The sequence below is a fragment of the Syzygium oleosum genome, unplaced genomic scaffold (assembly GCF_021117445.2).
Source record: "Syzygium oleosum isolate NSW1041296 unplaced genomic scaffold, Sole_v2.1 Sole_v2.03, whole genome shotgun sequence".
NCBI lineage: Eukaryota > Viridiplantae > Streptophyta > Magnoliopsida > Myrtales > Myrtaceae > Syzygium > Syzygium oleosum.
The window spans coordinates 11,910,633-11,929,737 of NW_026607487.1; the positions used below are offsets into that span (position 1 = coordinate 11,910,633).

At 43.7% G+C, this 19,105-nt stretch overlaps 1 protein-coding gene across 1 annotated transcript; it reads left to right on the plus strand.

Annotated features, from left to right (window-relative positions):
- Positions 1-210: 210 nt before the first annotated feature.
- Positions 211-2,611, plus strand: LOC130134394 (glutathione S-transferase U17-like). The gene is made up of 2 exons (XM_030592244.2): positions 211-662; positions 1,954-2,611. The coding sequence occupies exons 1-2, from the start codon at positions 339-341 to the stop codon at positions 2,326-2,328; spliced, it is 699 nt and encodes a 232-aa protein (XP_030448104.1). The 5' UTR covers positions 211-338; the 3' UTR covers positions 2,329-2,611.
- Positions 2,612-19,105: the final 16,494 nt, after the last annotated feature.

The following is a 19,105-nucleotide window of genomic DNA, read 5'->3' on the forward strand; positions in this document are numbered from 1 at the left end:
CGCCATGAAGTTGGAGACCCGCCTGTGTCTACTTGGTTCACACAACGACATTACATAAGTGCTAATCTACGTATAGCCCCTAAGTCTCGACATTGCATTCATCGTCACCCCCCCCCCCCCCCAATCATTCGCACCTCCTCGTTTCACACTTAGCCTGCCGAAGATATTTCCAAAGACCAAGACTCTGTCTCTCCCTCTCTCACTCCTTTTATTTATAGCCACCCAATATGCTGAAGTAACTCTGTAGTATCTCTCCTTCGGTACCAAACATAACTCGCTTGCTCAGCGTGATCTCTCTCTCTCTCTCTCTCTCTCTCTGCGCAAGCATTACCGTTGAAATGGCGAAGGCCGGGGAGGTGAAGGTGATCGGGGGCTGGCCGAGCCCGTTCGTGATGAGGCCGCGGATCGCGCTGAACCTGAAGGGGGTGGAGTACGAGCTCCTGGAGGAGAAGTTCGGCGCCAAGAGCGAGCTCCTCCTCCGGTCCAACCCAGTCCACAAGAAGATCCCCGTCTTCCTCCACGCCGACCGCCCGGTCTGTGAGTCCCTCATCATCGTCCAGTACATCGACGAGACCTGGCCCTCCACCGGCCCTTCCATCCTCCCCTCCGATCCCTATGATCGCGCCACTGCCCGCTTCTGGGCCGCCTACATCGACGAGAAGGTATCCCACTCCCGCCTTCGATACCTTGGCCTCTTTCCTATTCTTTATTTGTTGCTGATCTGTTGCTGATCCGATGATGAGCATGATATGCATTTTCAGTGGTTGCAGTTGAGCTTATAAATTTGTTGGTAGCCTCCTGTCCTATGTCTTTGTTGATCGTAGAGTTACTACTACTCGTGCCTAGTCTTAGAAATCATGTTTAACGTCGTGTCAAGAATTACCCACTTCTTCAGTTTTCATGCTGTGAACCGGATCTGTCTTGTCTATCCTGTTCACCACGCTAGTTGCTCGATCAATCGTGGTTATCCTGGTTCTCGTGCATGTGATGTATTTGCTGATGTGATCTTTATAGGGGTCGGGGTCAACTTTATTTCCCAATGCTCCGAAAACTAGGGTTGATGATTGGATTTGGACCGTCGAATCGTGAGATAAAGTAGGTTAAATGCCTTATTTGAAGTTGATTGGCGAAAGCGACTATGGACTAAACCTATTATTGTAACATTTCTCTTATAAGATACTTTGTATTTATGCATTTAAATTAGGGTTAATATTACGAAAAACTCCACACTGATATATTTCTGATAAATTTATTCAAAATTAATTTTTTGATTACCAAAAACCCCAGCTAAATTTACCCTTCATTAAATTGGATTAATACCACGAAAATCACAGACCGATATACCTATGATAAAAGGTGGGTAAAACCTCAAACTGGTATACTCATCAACTGCCATGTGTCATCCAACTAAAAAATTTGAGGAAAAAATTAACGAAAATTAACGTAGGATAAATTTATCACGGGCGTACTAGTTTGAGGTTCTTTGCGATCAAAAAATTAGTTTTGGATAAATTTATCATAAATATATCAGTTGAGGGTTTTTCGTGATATTAATCCTTTAAATGAAGGAGTCAAGTACATAGACCACATGAATGTCTACCATTGATTATTTCTCTTTATGGGCTTTTACAGTTTGAAGAAGTAGTAGGTTTATTAAGATAAATATGTTTCAGGCAGACTACTAGTGTAAAATATTTTTTACATGAACAATCGTGAAATGAAAAGTCTGATCTACTAATAGAATAAAAAGGGTTACCAAAATTAACATTGACCTTTTCTACCGAAGTCATATTAAGATTGATGTATGTATAGAATAGAGCGTGGAGTGGTATGAGCTGACATCTAACAGATTAAATCAATTTCATCGCTATATTTCTAGTATATTAACTTTGTACAACAATGTTAGTATACCATATGTTGTTAACGACACGCAATTGCCAATATCGCCCACAGTGGTTCCCGTCCATGACCGGCATCGCGAGAGCGCAAGGGGAGGAGGCGAAGAAGGCCGCGATCGACCAAGTCGTGGAAGGCCTATTTCTGCTGGAGGACGCGTTCGGCAAGATCAGCAAGGGCAAGCCCTTCTTTGGCGGGGACACCATCGGCTTCCTCGACATCGCGCTCGGGTGCTTCCTCGGGTGGCTGAGGGTGACGGAGAAGACGCATGGCTTGAAGCTGCTCGACGAGGCCAAGGTCCCAGGGCTGGCCAAATGGGCCGAGAGGTTCTGTGCTGACGACGCGGTGAAGGGGGTGATGCCAGAGACGGAGAAGCTCGCGGAGTTCGCCAAGTTGATCATGGCCAAGTTCAAAGCTCCTCCTCCCCAGTAAATCAGGGAAAGCAGTTTCTTGTTCGCTCGTCTTAGAGGTCCGATTGTGCGGTGCGGCATGATTGATGGACTGGGTACTGAAATAAATGTTGTGGACCTTCTTGGGTAGCTTTCGGGTTCAGCTCCGATGTGTTACTCTTCTGTAGTTGGTTGAGGTATGCCCATTTAGAGCAGGGTAGAAGAATGTACTGTCGATCTCGGTTAAACCAGTCTTTAACAAGATCAATGTGGCCTTTCCAAGGTAATTTCTTGTCCAGAGTATGGTATGGATCGGTTTTCCATCTTATCCGGTTCAAATGACCATTCAGTAAGGTCTATACTTTCATTTTGATTGAAATACTTCGAGTCTAAAATATCATGAGATCGGACGATAAATCAAGCTCACGCGGAGTTTAAGTCACAAATAGTATCGAGGGCGATTTGATCAAGCTAAGTCGATATGAATGCATACATAACGGAACACTCAATCGGGGTGTATTCTTGATTACCATGAATGCCGTGAAAACACTAAAAACGAAAATACCATGTCAAAGGTCAATCAAAAGAGAGAAATATGCGTGGTCATGGCGACACAAAATCAATGGACTTGACGAGGTCGGAGGTAAAGGTGGTGATAGGAGCAAAAGCAACTGGAGCAAGCAAGTATCACGAGCCGATGCTTGAGATCGAGACCGTGCAGCAACTTATGTTCTTTTTTATCGTTGGGCTGCCTAAGCTAAGCATTTTTCCAAGGATCGATTCCTCACTCACCCGAATCGAAAAGAGAGAACGTGCTTAGAGAGAGAAGTTTTGGGAGAGAATGTTTTATATTACTTAAGTATAGGATTAATACAAATGACGAGGAGGCCATCCCTATTTATACAATAGTCCCTCCCATTAGAAACGTAGATTTCCTCGAAATCTAATGGTGGAGATTCCATCTCCTCATTGACCAATTACCAACAGTTATGACTAGAATGCTCTAAAATACGGTACATTGAATACATCGCCCGTCCCTAGGAATATTTTTTAGACTCAAGAAACCCTAAGAGATTTGTCCCATCTTCTTGGATTGTACACAAGTCCTTTGTTCTTGGGAAACCTCGAGACCGTGACACTCTCCCCCACCCATCCGAACGACATCCTCTATGCTCTCAACTCGGTGTGTCTGGCTTGCCTAACCGCATCCTTCTCTTGGATCGTTGTTTCTTTGGACATTGGCGATTCTTCTATTTTCGATGCCGCTTCGTCTTTGGCTTCTCAACTTGTCGGCTACACGGCTCTTGAATCCCAACTTGTTCCACAAGGAACTCCTTTTTTGGTTTGGCTATCTCGTTGTCTAGCAAGTTCTCCGCTTTCGGAAAGAGCTCATGGATCGACATCTCATGTTGAGTTGGTGTAGGACACTCCAACTCTACCTTTGGCTTCTCCAAAGGTTGTGGCATTGCGCTTGACTTGGTTATGAACTCTTCAACTCTCGGCCCTTCATCCACGAGTCATATCTGGAGATGCTCTTTGTCACGCCCCGGACCCCACCGGGCCCGTGACATCCCTCCGTGGTCGTATTTCGAATGCGACGTCCCAGGACTCGTCGCCGACCCAAACGAACATCAAACCATAAAGCGCAAGCGAAAACGATTAAAAGCATCCAGACAAGATTAAGACAAAGGGTAGTAGGAAAACGCTTGAACAAATCAACCACATACTTCATTCAACAGCATGTACTTACAAAATCTAACCTTACATACAAAAGGCCACTAGAGTTAAAACCACCATCATCAAAAAGGAACAAATGGTTGGGTAGGCTAGCCTAGCTATACAAAAAGGGTCTACCAACTCCATGGGCTCTTGTTCAGGGTCTTGCTCCATCGGCTCTTCCTCGAGATCTCAAAACGATGTGACTGACCATTTATGATTGGGGTCGGGGGTCTGAAATGGTTATATAATAACCATGAGAACGAGTCTCAATAAGCAAGCACCCTAAACCCCACCTAGGCTAACGCGTACCTCCAGACAAATAGAATAACCCCCAACACATTCAATCAGCATGCAATAACATTCAAAGGCACTCTCTAGCCTTATCTCAATGCATATATAACCCTGCACGTTAGTTGGATCGCAATAACATAACCAACTTCTCAATGCATATGCACTCCAAGATACAACCAATTTCGTACACATGCATCCATAATAATATTCCAACCTATTCCAATCTCAATCTCTACACATGGTCACATCTTTCAACTTCCGACACACACATGAGTCCACCCCGATCAATACCGACCCGCGTAACACGCCTCAAGCCCACCTCATCGTATGACTCACGTAACACGCATCAAGGCACGACTGGCGTAAAGACGCATCAAGTTGACGGTCCTCCGGTTTATCCAGGCATTGTCTCGCATAACACGCCTCAAGACAAATCCAATTCCTCGCGTAAATACGCCTTAAGGATTATAAGATTAAACGTACATCCTCATTCAATTTCACGCCTTTCCCCGCGTCAACACGCCTCAGGGCTTATCGATCATACACGATACATATCTCATTCCCTTCACACAACATCCACATGCCCTAATCACACACAAACATGCTCAATTCCAAATCAACAACTCAGCCCAACCAATCCATTCATAAGGGCAGCAATATAGTTCAACCATATCACCCAATCATTCCAATACCTTTCAATCCACAATTCAAGCTATACACTCAATGGAATAAATCCACACATCCCAACATTCAACTCAGCCACCAAGCACCACAACTCAGCCACAAGAGGAAAAGAAAACCGAATACACAGAATCGGGGCAAATCTGGGTCAGTGCACAGTTCTGGAATTCCTTTTAAAACAAACAGTAATTCAACTTCAAAAATTATGAATTTCGGATATATCCTAGACAACATCCTGATGAACATTTTTCATGAAGAACACAAAACCCAATTCTGTCTAGAACCACCTCTTTTTGTCACCCAAAGTCAGACATAAAATATTTCATTCGGACTGGCCATCCGGCTTTCAAAATGCATTTCAAGCAGTAACTAAATCTCTTTAGAAAACTTTAAAATTTTTATATGCCTTAGCCACAAATGTCCCCAACAAGTTTTTTGAAGGAAGTATTTTGAAAATAGGTCTAAAAAAATTTATAAAAATTCGAACAGACCCGAAGGTCGGAGGAATAGTATTTCCGACAGACTAATTTCGGTCTAAAGATGGACTTCCGAATGGCCTCAAATGACTTCCAAAAATTCCCAAATTAAATTATGTTATATTTCAAGATGTTGTGAACAACTTTCATGAGGACATTACCCCAGATTTGGCCCGTACAGGTCTCGGAAAAAATAGCAAAACTCGGCGACACAGCAGTAATGAAATCCGGGAACACAACCAATAAGCAAATCTACTTGTCTAGCCCTTAAACCAACTAACCACAGCCACTAATCAACCCCTAATAAGCCCATTGGTAACCCCTTAGCTTAGACAAGGTTTAGAATGCACTTACCTAGAGAGTCTAAGCAAACCGAACAAAGTGAGGGGCTGCAGCAACTGGACGGCGGCGAGATGGCGGCTCCAGCGGTGGCTGCTGGTGGTGGCCAAGCAACAAGGGAGAGGGAGAGAGGAGAGGATTCAGTTGAGCAAAGGGGGAGGGGGAAAATGAGAGAGAGAGAGAGAGAGAGAGAGAGAGAGAGAGAGAGAGAGAAGACTTGATCAGATTTTCTACTAACCCTCACTAAAAACTCCATCACCCACCCCACTCACACATCCAAGGGCTCAAAATCTACCCTCTTCCCTAAGCCAAGATTCAAGAGTTCCTAATTTTTCTCACATGAATTACCCCAAAATTACAAATGGTAATCAAAATAAATAAGCAAGACGGGGAGGGGCATACTTGTCCATGAATTTGGGCCAAAGGAGGGAAAGTTCAAAAGTCTCAATTGCCCTTCAATCTTTCAAATGAATTCAAATAATCCCAGGGGTAAAATGGTCATCTTCCACTCCCGGTCCAAATTCCAAATTTCCGACAAATCTAAAAAACCTTAAGGTTGGCCACACTTATGTGACGTCATCCAAATAAATTAGTCGTGACACTTCGAGAAATTTGACATCCAAGTTCGGATTCAAATGACGGCCAATTTCACTCAAATGCGGCTTTAGTGTATCTCCGACTAACGGACGGCTTTTTAGAGTTTACGTGTATCGACCTGCAGTTACTTAAGTCATGGCAACCTTGATCGTCACCGAAGGTCGACTCATGGTCGAGTTCTTATGTCCACGTACATTTCCCTAGGTAGCCATTCCCTAAAGGTTAGTATCCTGAGAATGATCAGTTCCAGGCGAGATTTAACTACAAATGCATTGAAGAATATACACATTTCATTTATCCTAAAAGTGGGTCGAAATTCAGAATGTCACACTCTTGGTCTCTGATAACCCATGGATCATAGGTACCACCGATGTAACATCCCCAATTTGGACCGAGACGACTAAACGAAAATAGCCATGGAATTGGCGAGAGGATCGATCCGAGGGTCGGTCATGGATTGACTGGTATGGTCGAAACGGGTATTTAAAGGATCGGTCATGGTTCGATCGAAGGATCGTCCATGGATTGGCCAAAGGATCGACAATGAAATGATTTCCTAATTACGCAAGTAGATTAGAGTGAATCGATCATGGATCAACCATTCGACCACAAAGGCGGCAGTGGAACAATCTGGGACGACCATGGATCGGTGTCGTACGGGCATGTGTCGGTCACGGGTGATTCCGCTCGACTATGCGATGGTCACGGACGACCATGGACCAATTTCGTGGTACTCGATTCCATGCGGCTACATGACAACCGAGGGTCGACCATGGATCGTTGATGCTCAAACATGGACCGGTCGCAAATCGGTCATGGATCATTGCGTCGAGTCGGGTAGGCCATGGATGAGTCATGTGCCAGGGCAAAAACTTTGTGGCTTGGTCGCGAACCAGGTTTTGTGCTGGCCGCGCAAGTCAGGCCTTGTGCCCGGCCATGGACCAATCATGTGCCCGTCAGTCAGACCACGGGTCAGCCCTGTGCCCGGCCATGTGCTAGTCATTGTGCCTAACCCATGTGCCAGGCCTTGTGCCCATCGGTTCCATCCCAGACATAGTTCCGTGCATACATTGTGCCTACCCGTAAGCCAATATATGTGTTCGGTCCATGAACTGGTTTCTCGTTCGCGTGTCTCGTTCGTGTGCTTGGCTTCTCGTTCGTGCAGCCCAGCCATGCGCTTGGCGCACTGTCCGTGCGGTCCGGCACCGTGCTCGTGCATTCCGCCTTGTGCCCGTGCAGCCGGCCTGGCACCCTTATGGCCCAGCAGTGTACCTGGCCCTGCGCCCATGCGGCCAGGTCGTGTGCCAGGCCCTGCGCCCGGTCAGACTCGATTGAACAAGCCATGCACCAGGACAATCCGGCTGGTTCGACCTTACGCTGTTCAGCTCGGTCTTTGACTCGGTTGTGTCCAATCATACTTTGATATAATTTTACACCGAACCTCGATTCCAAATGGGAAGGTCGATCGTTTATGACATTTGAGAACCCCTAAATTACCTTAGTTCCTTGTTAAGATAAGTTTAGTGAAAATTTGGATGTTCAAGAGGATGTGCCATTAGAATTAAGCAAGAACCCCAATTATTAGGTACTTCTTGATAGGGCCACATGATTCACGCCTATAATGCTTCTTGGGACAAGAAGACAAGTTGACTTGACCTACTAGTGCATTATTACCAACTTTTTGGACAAGTTGGCCAATAATAAAGACCAATCCCAAATAATGGAGTCATGAACCCATAATTGAGTTGTCTTGCAAGGCCAATAATAGAGAAAGACTCACGCCCAAAGGGGGAATTCATGGACTAAGAAACAAATGGACAACTTCTTTAACAAGTTGTCAATAATAGAGCTTGTCCAAGAAGACAATAATAATTGTAGATTCTTGAGGAAGACACCAATAATGGAGATAGGGCCAATAATGTAGAAGCCACCAATAATTGAGTCTTGAAAACTAAGACAATGAAGCACACGTCCAAGACCAAGAAAGGAGAGAGGTTCACGCCTAGGAGGGAAAAAGCCAAGGGCAATCACCATCTTGGTCTTGAATGATCCAATAGGGTATAATGACCCTAATAAGAGACTTAGAGGCCAAGTTAGGAATAAGTGGCTCAAATTGAAAGCTTGAAGAAGAAGACTAATGATTGCTAAAGACTTTCAAGACCATCTTCATCATTAGCTTAACTTTTGGTTCTTTCTTCATAAAGAGCATTAGTGGACCACATTATAAACAGCCGTTGTCCCCAATTAGTCCCCTTTTTCCTCACACCACCATCATCTACGCCACACACACACACACACTCTCTCTCTCTCTCTCTCTCTCTCTCTCTCTCTCTCTCTCTCTCTCTCTCTCTCTCTCTCTCTCTCTCTCTCTCTCTCTCTCTCTCTCACGCCTACCCCCCACCGTCCGATCCCTTCCCCTCTTCTCACGCCAATCTCTATCTCTCCCTCACGTCACTTTCTCATTTTGGTCCCTACTAAATCTCGCTTTTTATCGAGTAGTGTAAGTAGATTCCCTAATCTCGGGATAGGATGATGAAATGCATTGTTGGCTAGTGTTTGTACCCGATCCGTGCTTGACTTTGCGTGATGCTTGCTGGTTGTTTTGTTCTTGCACGTTATAAGTTCGAGTTGATGCACTATTCAGCCGCAAAAGAGGAAACGTATGTCTTATACGTACGTTAGGGCGCATGGACTGAAACTTGCTTGGCAAAGGTTTGATATTGAGGCGTATCGGATCCAAGCTAAGCCGGTTTGGTTTGTCACTTGGCCCGTCGGATCAAGTCACAAGCCTTGGACCGTGGCCGACATATTAGTTGATTACAATTTGTTTGTCTATGAATCACATTTACACTCACGCCTTCGGGCTCTTGCTTGCATGGGCTATTAAAGAAAGATAAGAAATTGATTGCTTGATGATTGTGATGCATGGACACACGAGGGATTAAAGCTATCTACGATGGATTTCGAGACGTTGTTCGATGGATTTCGAATGCCCGATGAATTCCGGATGCCTGATGAATTTCGGAAGAACCGATAGATTTCGGTTAAGAATGAATGAATACCGTGTGCTCTATTCATGCATGCATAATTTATATACTATGCTTGATGTTCTCTTGGCAATTGTGTGCACCATGAATAGTACATAGGCGAGATAAGAAATTCCTTTGCTATTGATCTGTCATCGATACCCGGAGCAGTAAGGTTGGACGCGTATCCGGCGACGATTGATTCCTCTTTACTTGACATTAGAGGATTTACTTATTGAGTTAATGACTCACTTCCCGTTGTTTTTTTCCTAAACTTGTAAGATGGCGGCCCCTCCTGTTCGCTTCGGCACCCCGGTTGAGATGAAGGTAGCGGTAATAGATGTGATCGACGGTCATGGGAACCATGCCTATCGCCATGTCACTACACACGTGATGGTGGATGGACTATTTAATAATCCCATACCGCATACATATGTGGCCTGGTATATGTGGGCAGATAGCGACCTCATGGGACCCCTTCGTGGGTTTGACGGACCATTTGGAGGACCTGGCGGTTCCGTGCCCGAGGGTACCGTGAGTGGCGTGTAGGCAGACCGGAGTAGCAGGGGAAGAATGCAACTTTTTGGGAGCTCGTTTTGGGAGGAATTTTTTGTGGATGACCCTTTTTGAAGAAAACCACGGTAGTAGGGCTAGGCATAACCCAACAGTGTTTGTTATAGCAGAAATATGTGTGAGAATCGGCCCGTAAGAAGAAGGGGCATGTAAAATGGTTTTGCTTGAAATGTATACATAAGTTATCATGTAAATACAAGGTTTGCTCATGATACTTGTTTTAACCCCGTTGTCTGATCTTGTTGTGATTGTCCCGATTTCATGCTTCCGCTTGTTCGTAAAGAAAGATAAAAATAAACGGGACGTCGCAAAGTAAGCCACGGGTCGCGATCTTGGTCGGGACATGACAACCGACAGGCATTTTAGGTCAGTGATGATAATCAACTTGGTTCTCATGTCTATCATGACCCTCGCACTATCAAAGAATTCCAAACCCAAGATAAGATCATATTCATCGAGTGAAATTATCTCGAAAGAGAGTTTGCCTTTCCATTCACCGACGAGTAGTTAAACGTTTCGGGTAATGCCAATGGCCGGTACATCATCCGAGTTGATTGCCTTGGTTAGCTCTACGCGAAGTCCTAAACTCTTTGCTTGACAAGAATATGTCCGACGCACATGTGTCAACCAAAGCATAGAATTTTGTGTTGTGTACCTTGACTTCCATGAATGGCAAACTACTTGGAGACTTCTTGGGCGGTACTTGGGTCTTCACAGAATTTACGGAGTTAAGAACCTTTACGGTTTCGAGTCGCACTTTTCTCATCTCTTGCTTCGGCTCTTCCTCTTCTATCGCGATCAATGCATTGAGCTTGTTCTTCTTTGGGCACTCTTGGGTCCAATGGGGACCATCATAAATGAAGCATGGGGATGGTGATGGCTTTTTTTCCCTTTATTTGTGGAAGTCCCCTTGGGGTCAGTTACACTTTGGGTTGGGTTGTTTGGAAGGGCTTCTCCCCATGATCTTTCCCGTTGATCTCTTCGGCCACGGATAACTTCACATTCCTGGTCTCTTTAGCCATGAGTAAATTCACCTCCTCGTCTTCATTGTGGTGGCAATCCGTTCTCCACTCATTCGCTTTGGACTTGGAAGATTCTACTTTGGTGAAGTCAGCGAGAGACTCGGCTAATACTTCAAATGTCCTGTCATTTGAGCTTGAGTTGGGCCTAAAGCTTCAATCCATCCATGAACATCCCGAGAGCCTCTTCCTCCCCTAGGTGAGAAATTTGGAGCTAGAGTTAGGTGAATTCCTTTACAAACTTTCGGACCATGCCGTTTTGCTCAAGGCAATGGAGCTTGCTACGGGCCTCTTGTTGAGTGAGTTCGGGGAAGAAGTAATTTCGAAATTTCTTGACGAAATTATCCCACATGTTGATGGGATCGGCCTCGCTTGGTCTCATCGCAATCGCACATATTGCGTCATCAAACATGATATTATCGGTTAGGAACATAGAGGCGCTTCTTACCTTGGCAATCTTATCTTGAATGCCAACGGCATCGAAGTATTGCTCCATTCTCTAAAGGAAATTGTTTACTTCTTTAGCAGACTGGTTGCCCTTGAACTCCTTGGGCTTCAGCACATCCAAGTTGTGCGCCACTTGAACGGGTATGACATCGCTCGCGATACTAGTCTTTCACAATACTAGCTCAGTCTTGAGTTCTTAGACCTCTAACTTCAAGGCTTCGACTTCGGTTTTGTGAGAGTTGGCCTCTTTGAGTTCCAAGATTTCATCTTCAAAGCTTCGATCGAGGCTTCGAAGGTTTCTTCCTTCGAGTGCAAGGGGCCCATGGATCAATTCACGATGGTCGTGAATTCAAGGCGGAGCATCTCTTTGACCTCATTGATTTGCCCTTCATCTCATCGAGTCCGTCAATGAACTCTATCATCATGGCCTCATTCTAGTGAGCTTTTCATCAAGAGCCTACATGACGTTTATCACACCCCAAATCCTACGAGAAAGGGGGAGTGACACGGTCGTCCTTCCATATGAAGGACGCAGCCTCAAACACAACCAAAGAACCAACTCCCAAAAAATCATCGTCGATATTCCTCTGAGGGTCTGTTTAGTAACGTTTCTGTTTCTTTGTTTTTCTGTTCTTTTGTTCCCCGGAACAGAAAAAGAACGGAAATCCGTTTAGTAAAAAAAATCTACTTTTTTATTTCTGGAACAAAAAAGTGATCTTGGAATAGATTTGGAACAGAAACAAGAAGAAAAAAAAATCCACTTCTTTGTTTCTGGAACAAAAACAAGAAATGATTTTTTCTGGAACCCTCCAAAAACAAGAAACAATCCGCCGGCCGCAACCCGCCCACCACCGCCTCCTGCCGTCGTTTGCCGCCACCTACCGGCCGCCTTTCGCCGCCGCTCGCCGGCCGCCTCCCGCCCGTCGGCTGTCGTCCATTGCCGATCGCCTCTTGTTGTCGACCTCTGTCCTCCGCCGCTCGACACCGGCCGCCACCCGCCACTAGCCGCCGTCCTCTGCCGGCGGCAGCCGTGCTCCATCGCCCAACGCTGGCCGCCGCCCGGCGCCTCCCGCCTCCCGCCGTCGGCCACCCGATGTCGGCGGTCACCCACCACCAGCCGCCGTCCTCCGCCACCGGCGGCCACCCACCACCATCCTCTGCCATCGACTGTCGTGCTCCACTGTTAGACGCCGGCCGCCACCCGGCCACCGGCCGCCCTCACCCACCGGCCACCTCCTGCCCCTAGCCACCTGACGCCAGCGGTCACCCACCACGGGCCGCCGTCCTTCGCCGCCGACCGCCGTGCTCCACCGATCGATGCTTGCCACCCTTCGCTGCCAGCCACCTCCCGCTATCGGTCACCGCCGCCTGACACCACAGTGATCCGCCGCCGTGCTACGCCGCTGACGGCCGTGCTCCGCCGCCGCTCGACGCCAACCAACTCCCGCCGCCAACCGTCATCCTCTGCCGCCGCCGGCCGGCCACCTCCCGCCGCCGACCACCGTCCTCCGCCCCCCACCGCCACCCGCCGTCCTCCGCCAGCAGCCCAAAAGGGAGAAACTCGTCCATGGAATAGAAATAGATCATTCGCGCCCTAAACGAGTTTCTATTCTTTTTCTATTCCAGGAATAGAATTTTTGTGCAGTTACTAAACGCTATTTTTTGCTCAGAAACTGTTCCAAAAAATAGAAATAGAAAAAACTATTTCTGATCAGAAATTGTTTCTGAAAACAGAAACGTTGCTATGCAGACCCTTATTCTGATGGCCGTTAACTGATAAACCTGAAAAAATGGGAAAGAGAGAAATGAGCAAGAACAGCCCAGTGAGTAGCACATATTTTCTAAACAGGTTGAGCTTCCACGATACACATTTAAAACTCAAAGACATAACTTATTTACACCAATTCAGGATATAACAAACTTAAAAGAATAAAATGAGTTTTATACTACTTCGACATAACTATATCCATAGCAGATTTTCCCTTTCATCCATGATATCAAAACAAGTATCATTGGTCCAACTCAAACATGTCAATCTCATGTCAATGGTTCATTTTATGCTCAATATCCAACTCAAGGCTCTAGAGGTGGCTCTCACGAATTTACATCATCGTGAAGCATTTAGGCCTTACCAACGTATATCAATACAAGGTCCTAGAAATGTGTGACATCTGAAAATTTCCCTGCATTTATCAATAGGTAAGGATTTAGATGTGGTAATTATCGCATGTGAAAATTTAAGTCGAACGATTAACGTGGCGGTGACGGAATGCCAGAACTAAATTGTTATGCCCATAATTTCAGTGAATAGACCTACTAGCAATTAATTATTGAATAATTGCTTAAGGATTGATTTTCTAGAGTGACGATGATACACATATCGCCATGTTAGTTGTCAATGGAGATTGTTATACTCTGAAAATTCCTTTACCGCTTAAATGTTGAGTTGGTAATGTACTGAATTGGGTATTTTCTTACACTCGGAAAATTTTGTTAAAAGTTTGAACGGATTCAAAATATTTTTTTTTAAATCATCAATGTTTTAAAACAGACACCGGCTCTCTTGTTTTCTTACTGATTCAATTAGTGTTTGACAATTATTAACAACTACTTTGGAAATCACGTGATTGAGCCATTTGTCCTTCTTTGATCTATACCACATGTCCTTGATGACATTATGCTTAGCCTAAGCAAATGACATCATGTGATACCTCATCTAATTTAACCTTAACTCATAAATGCCATTGATGAATCACTCCCCACTTGGACGATGGAGATGAATTCTCCCTAAATATCTTCTTTTGCGGCTAATCTTGTTGAGCCACTTGTGCCTAGCTATTTACTTAGGGCCACATGAAGCATTCTTATTGGGATAACTTACCTCTCTACCTATAGGTTTAATGATTTCACGCTATGAGCATATATTTACTTTAGCCATGATTGAGTGAGCTCATTCCTTCACTCTTTGCCGAAATAGAACTTTCATGCAAAGACCCCACTTCATCAAACTTTCAATCCTTACTCACCAACCTCATTCCATTTACCTTCACCCACCAACTTCTTTTGGCAACTTTCGTTTTCAATTTGTGAGTAAAGGCGGAGGCTCTACTCGTATTTCTAAAGTTTCTAGCCCGATCTTTCGAGTTGGACAAGGTACCGCCGACTTTTAATACTTTCCATCAACGGTTTTGTCGCTTGTAAATTAAGTATCGTTGATTTTGGGTTTCATTTATTTTGATTGAAGGCGACCGAAGCTTTAAACCGGTTAGTTTTCTCAAGGTAAGTGAAAGCTCTAGGAACTAAGTTAGGTTATTCTATTTGGTACTCTTGACTTGATTGTATGATAGTTGAGATTTTAGTTTGAATTCAAATGCTATGTGCAAGAAGTTCTCATGATCAGGTGTTGAAAGATAATGTTTGTTTGACTTGATTTTATAAATTTTTACATGTTTTTGAAGCATTCTTGTGTATTACATAAGAATTGATAGCATATATGATAAAAACAAAGTGTGAAAATGGAGGAGTTGTTAAATTGGAAGTGTTGAAAACAATTTAGAGGAACTTTCTGAAAGTATCAAGTCATAGTAATGAAGTTGTTGATTTCTGTAGAAAGTTGCCGAACGCAGCAAGAAGTTACTGATCGTCAACAAGCCAACGATCTTACCGATAGTTGACAAGCCGACGATCTTACCGATATTATCAATATCGCCGTGCCGAAGATTGTTTGAATTAGGCCATTAATTTGGTCCTTGAAACTAGTAAACTAGGGAGACCCACAACTGATTAAAGTTAATTCTCACATGTTCAAGGTCTACTAAGTATTGTCTATTAATCACGTGGTCAATCTTTGAGTTGTCGATGTTCATCTTGCTGATTAATTGAGTTATGGATATTCATGCTACCAATTCTCTAAAAATGTTATCATGACTTGCATGAAAATGAAAAGAGATAAATGTGTTATTATTACTTAAGTAAGTGATGCATGGAAAAGACGTGACGATTGTATTTCGGTAATGATTTGCATAAGATGATATCATATACCGAATGTTGGTTATGAGAATGACTATGTATGAAAGGATGTTATTTGTTGGACGTTAATTGTGGAAATGATATGAGTATCTCATGTTGATTGTTGAACATACGCATGTGTATGAGAAATGTAAATAATTATGTGATAATGATCCGTCGTCTACGAGATCGTAGCGACGATGCCCCGCGAATCGGGATGCCTCGTTGGATGTACATGATGCCTCGCTAATTGAGATGCCCCATGAATCGGAAAGACCCGCGAATCGGGATATGATGAAATAATGAATTTGATGCATTCTCATGTTTATATGTACATTCATGATGATAAGACACTAGGTGATACTGGTGCATTATGATATAATATGTCATCCGCCTTTAATCGAGTGAACATATTATGTACTAGTGTATGTCACGATGATGATGATAATAATAATGATAATGATAATGCGTATGCTCATGCATTTAAGTATTGTTTGATTGTTTATGCATGTTAACGTTAGTTTGAGTGCGAAGGTGAATTCCTACCTTAGACTTAGAGATTTTATTTATTGGGCTTCAGCTCACTCCTTTATTTTCAGATGTGTAGGATGGCCCTATCACCGCCACTGCTTTTTGGAGCCCCGGTTCACGCTGAGTATATGTACGAGGATGATGTGTTGCCCGATTTAGTTTGTATGTATACTAATTGTACTATCACGGTATGGGTTGACAAAGGATTTGCCAAGTGGGTTCCCCATCAGTATGTAGCCTGGTATGCGATCTTCGATGATATCTGGGTAGGACCGTTGCGAGGGTTTGATGGTCTCCTGGGTTATGCTGCCAATGAGCCGATGTTGGGAGAGGTTATCGATTCTTAAATGTTTGATCAGTATTGTACAGGCAGGCTTTTGAGAGCGAGGGTATGGTAGTGGAGATAAGAGTTATCGAACCCTTTTCAAGTATTTGTGTTGTGATGTTTTAATGTAAGTGATGCATATGTACATTATTCAGTATATGAAATAATGATATGACATGTTTAATTATTTTGTTGTGCTTTCGCTTGCGAATAAATTAATAAGAAAAAAGTTAGATAAGACACATGTAGCGCTTGATGTACCTAAGGCGTCACAAAATGACTCCCACGAATTTATATTATTGTGTAGCACTTAGCCCTTTATTGCGCATATCAATAGTATACGGCCCTAGAAGTGGCTCCCATGAATTTACGTTATCATGTAGCACTTAATCCTTACCAACGTATATCAATAGTACAAGACCCTAGAGGCGGCTCCTACGAATTTACATTATCGTATAGCACTTAGCCCTATACTGCGCATATCAATTATACAAGGCTCTAGAGGTGGCTACCATGAGAATTGCATCATTATGTAGCACTTAGCCCTTGTACGGAATGCATACCCATAACTCTTCACTGGATTCCAAACAATCATGAACATCAATCCATCATCCCCAATAATTCACAAAACCAATCCAGAATATATACATATATCACAAATCAAGACAAATAACCTTTCAAGAACACAGCTCATCCACCAGCTATACTTTTTATAAAGCATTTCTCAAATCAATTCCCAAACTCATTTCACGAATCATCTCACAAAGCAGTACATATGAATATTATGTCATTTCACAATGCTTTTCATAAAACTATCCTCAAACCATTCAAATACTAATAGGCAGTAAATGCCCGATCCGGACTTTTATATAACAAAAATTCTGTAATAGATTGTACAATACTCAAATTTTTATCACTTTCATGACATGAGTTTATAAACTCATAGAAGAGATAATATTACTCACCTAGGAATACCTGAAACCAACAACACATAGCTACACGGGTCAATAATTTCGTAATCCTAACAATTAAACGAGAATTGATGTCAAAACCAAGTAAAATACTATGATAACTATGAAACGGCTATAGTAAGCTTAAATGCTAACGACACAACTCTTACGCGCAAAACTCTCAACCGAAGCCGATATTCAAAATTATCCACAATGTGAAGCTTGAGGGCGGAAATTGATCACGCCATAACTCTCTCTACTGAATTCCGATCCAAGCGAGCTTATAGTCAAAAGGAAGATCTTTTGGAACATCATAAGACCCATAACTTAGCCTTCCCAAAACCGAACCAAAAACCTTCAAAATTCGGTCCAAAAGCCACTGGTCGCGCACTGTTCATCACTCGCGGCCAACTTCAAAATTTTATTTCGGGCAAACCATAAATCCAAATCGAGATTCATAAAATCCCGCAGCCCCGCAACACTCTAAACTAGCATTTATATATATATATATATATATATATATATATATATATATATATATATATATATATTCGTAGTTCAATGACTCCATAATCGAATCTCGTGATTCAAAATCACAAAACCCAAAATTTGTGCCATAACCCCAAAAATTACTCCGATTAGATGAACAAGGGGCACGGGTACTTACTGGGCGTTGCAATACGAAGTAACTCCGATTTGGCAAAGCTCCCATGGCATGTAGCACAAAATCACTTTTTCCTTTTCTTCTTTTCTTCGCCTGTCACGCGAGCTCTCGACCTTTTATAACCTAAAGTCTACTTTTTACTACTTTTTGCTTCATTTTTTTTTTTTGATAATCGAGGTGTCCGCGCGGCCGGCGACCTAGGGCTCAAACCAGCGGTGATGCCCGACTAGTCCTCGAGGGGGGCTAGCGCAGCATCCCACCGCCACGACCCCCCACTTAAATCACCTCACCGATGGGCGAGTTTGAACCCAAGACCTCTCGTGAAAGGAACTGAGCGCAAACCAACGCGGCCACCGATGGGTGGGTCTTTTTGCTTCATTTGTTGACTCTTCAACGCGTTTTTTTTCTTTTTTGCTTTTCCACCTTTGACCTTTTGATCTTGAAACCCATATTTTACAACGTCCATCGAAACTCCGCTCTTCTTGGATCTTTCGCGGGTCTCATTCTCTCAAACGACCTTGTCTTGGGGAGCCTCACCATCCACGACAACTGGAACAACTTCTTGGCTTGAGATTCTCTCAATCACTTGATGTGCTCCTTGATCTCTTTGAACAACTCTCCACTACTTTGCTCCGATACTACTAGTTACGAATCGATGCTTGAGATCAAAACCATGTGGCAACTTAGGCTTCCTTGAATCGTTGGGCGCCTAAACTAAGCCTTCTCCCCATGATCGATTGCTCACTCACCCGGATCGTAGAGAGAAAAGCTCTAGGAGAGAATGCTTTTTATTACTCAAACGTTTCAAATGTTGGATGGATACAAATGAGGGGAGGACACCCCTATTTATACAAGAGTCAATCTCATTACAACCGTAGATTTTCTCTAAATCTAACGATGAAAATTGCACATCCTCATCTGCCATATGACAGGGACGCTCTAGAATATGGTACATTTGTTGTATCACCTGTCCCCAGGAGTATTTTAGTGGACTCGGAGAAAACCCTGGGAGATTGACCCGGTCTCCTTGGATCGTACACGATCCTTTGTTCATGGAAAACCTCGGAACCGTAACACTAGTATGGAAGAGGAATCCATTTTAATTGAGCTCGCTCTGCATTAATAGGAATGCATACTTTTTGCTGAGCTGGCAAGTCACGATAGCAAGAACAAC

What these genes read in the sequence shown, in the direction of transcription:
- LOC130134394 (XM_030592244.2), top strand. Translation starts at nt 339, where the DNA reads ATGGCGAAGGCCGGGGAGGTGAAGGTGATCGGGGGCTGGCCGAGCCCG. An exon ending in CCGCCTACATCGACGAGAAG is followed by an intron (nt 663 to 1,953) that starts GTATCCCACTCC and finishes TATCGCCCACAG; the next exon opens with TGGTTCCCGTCCATGACCGG.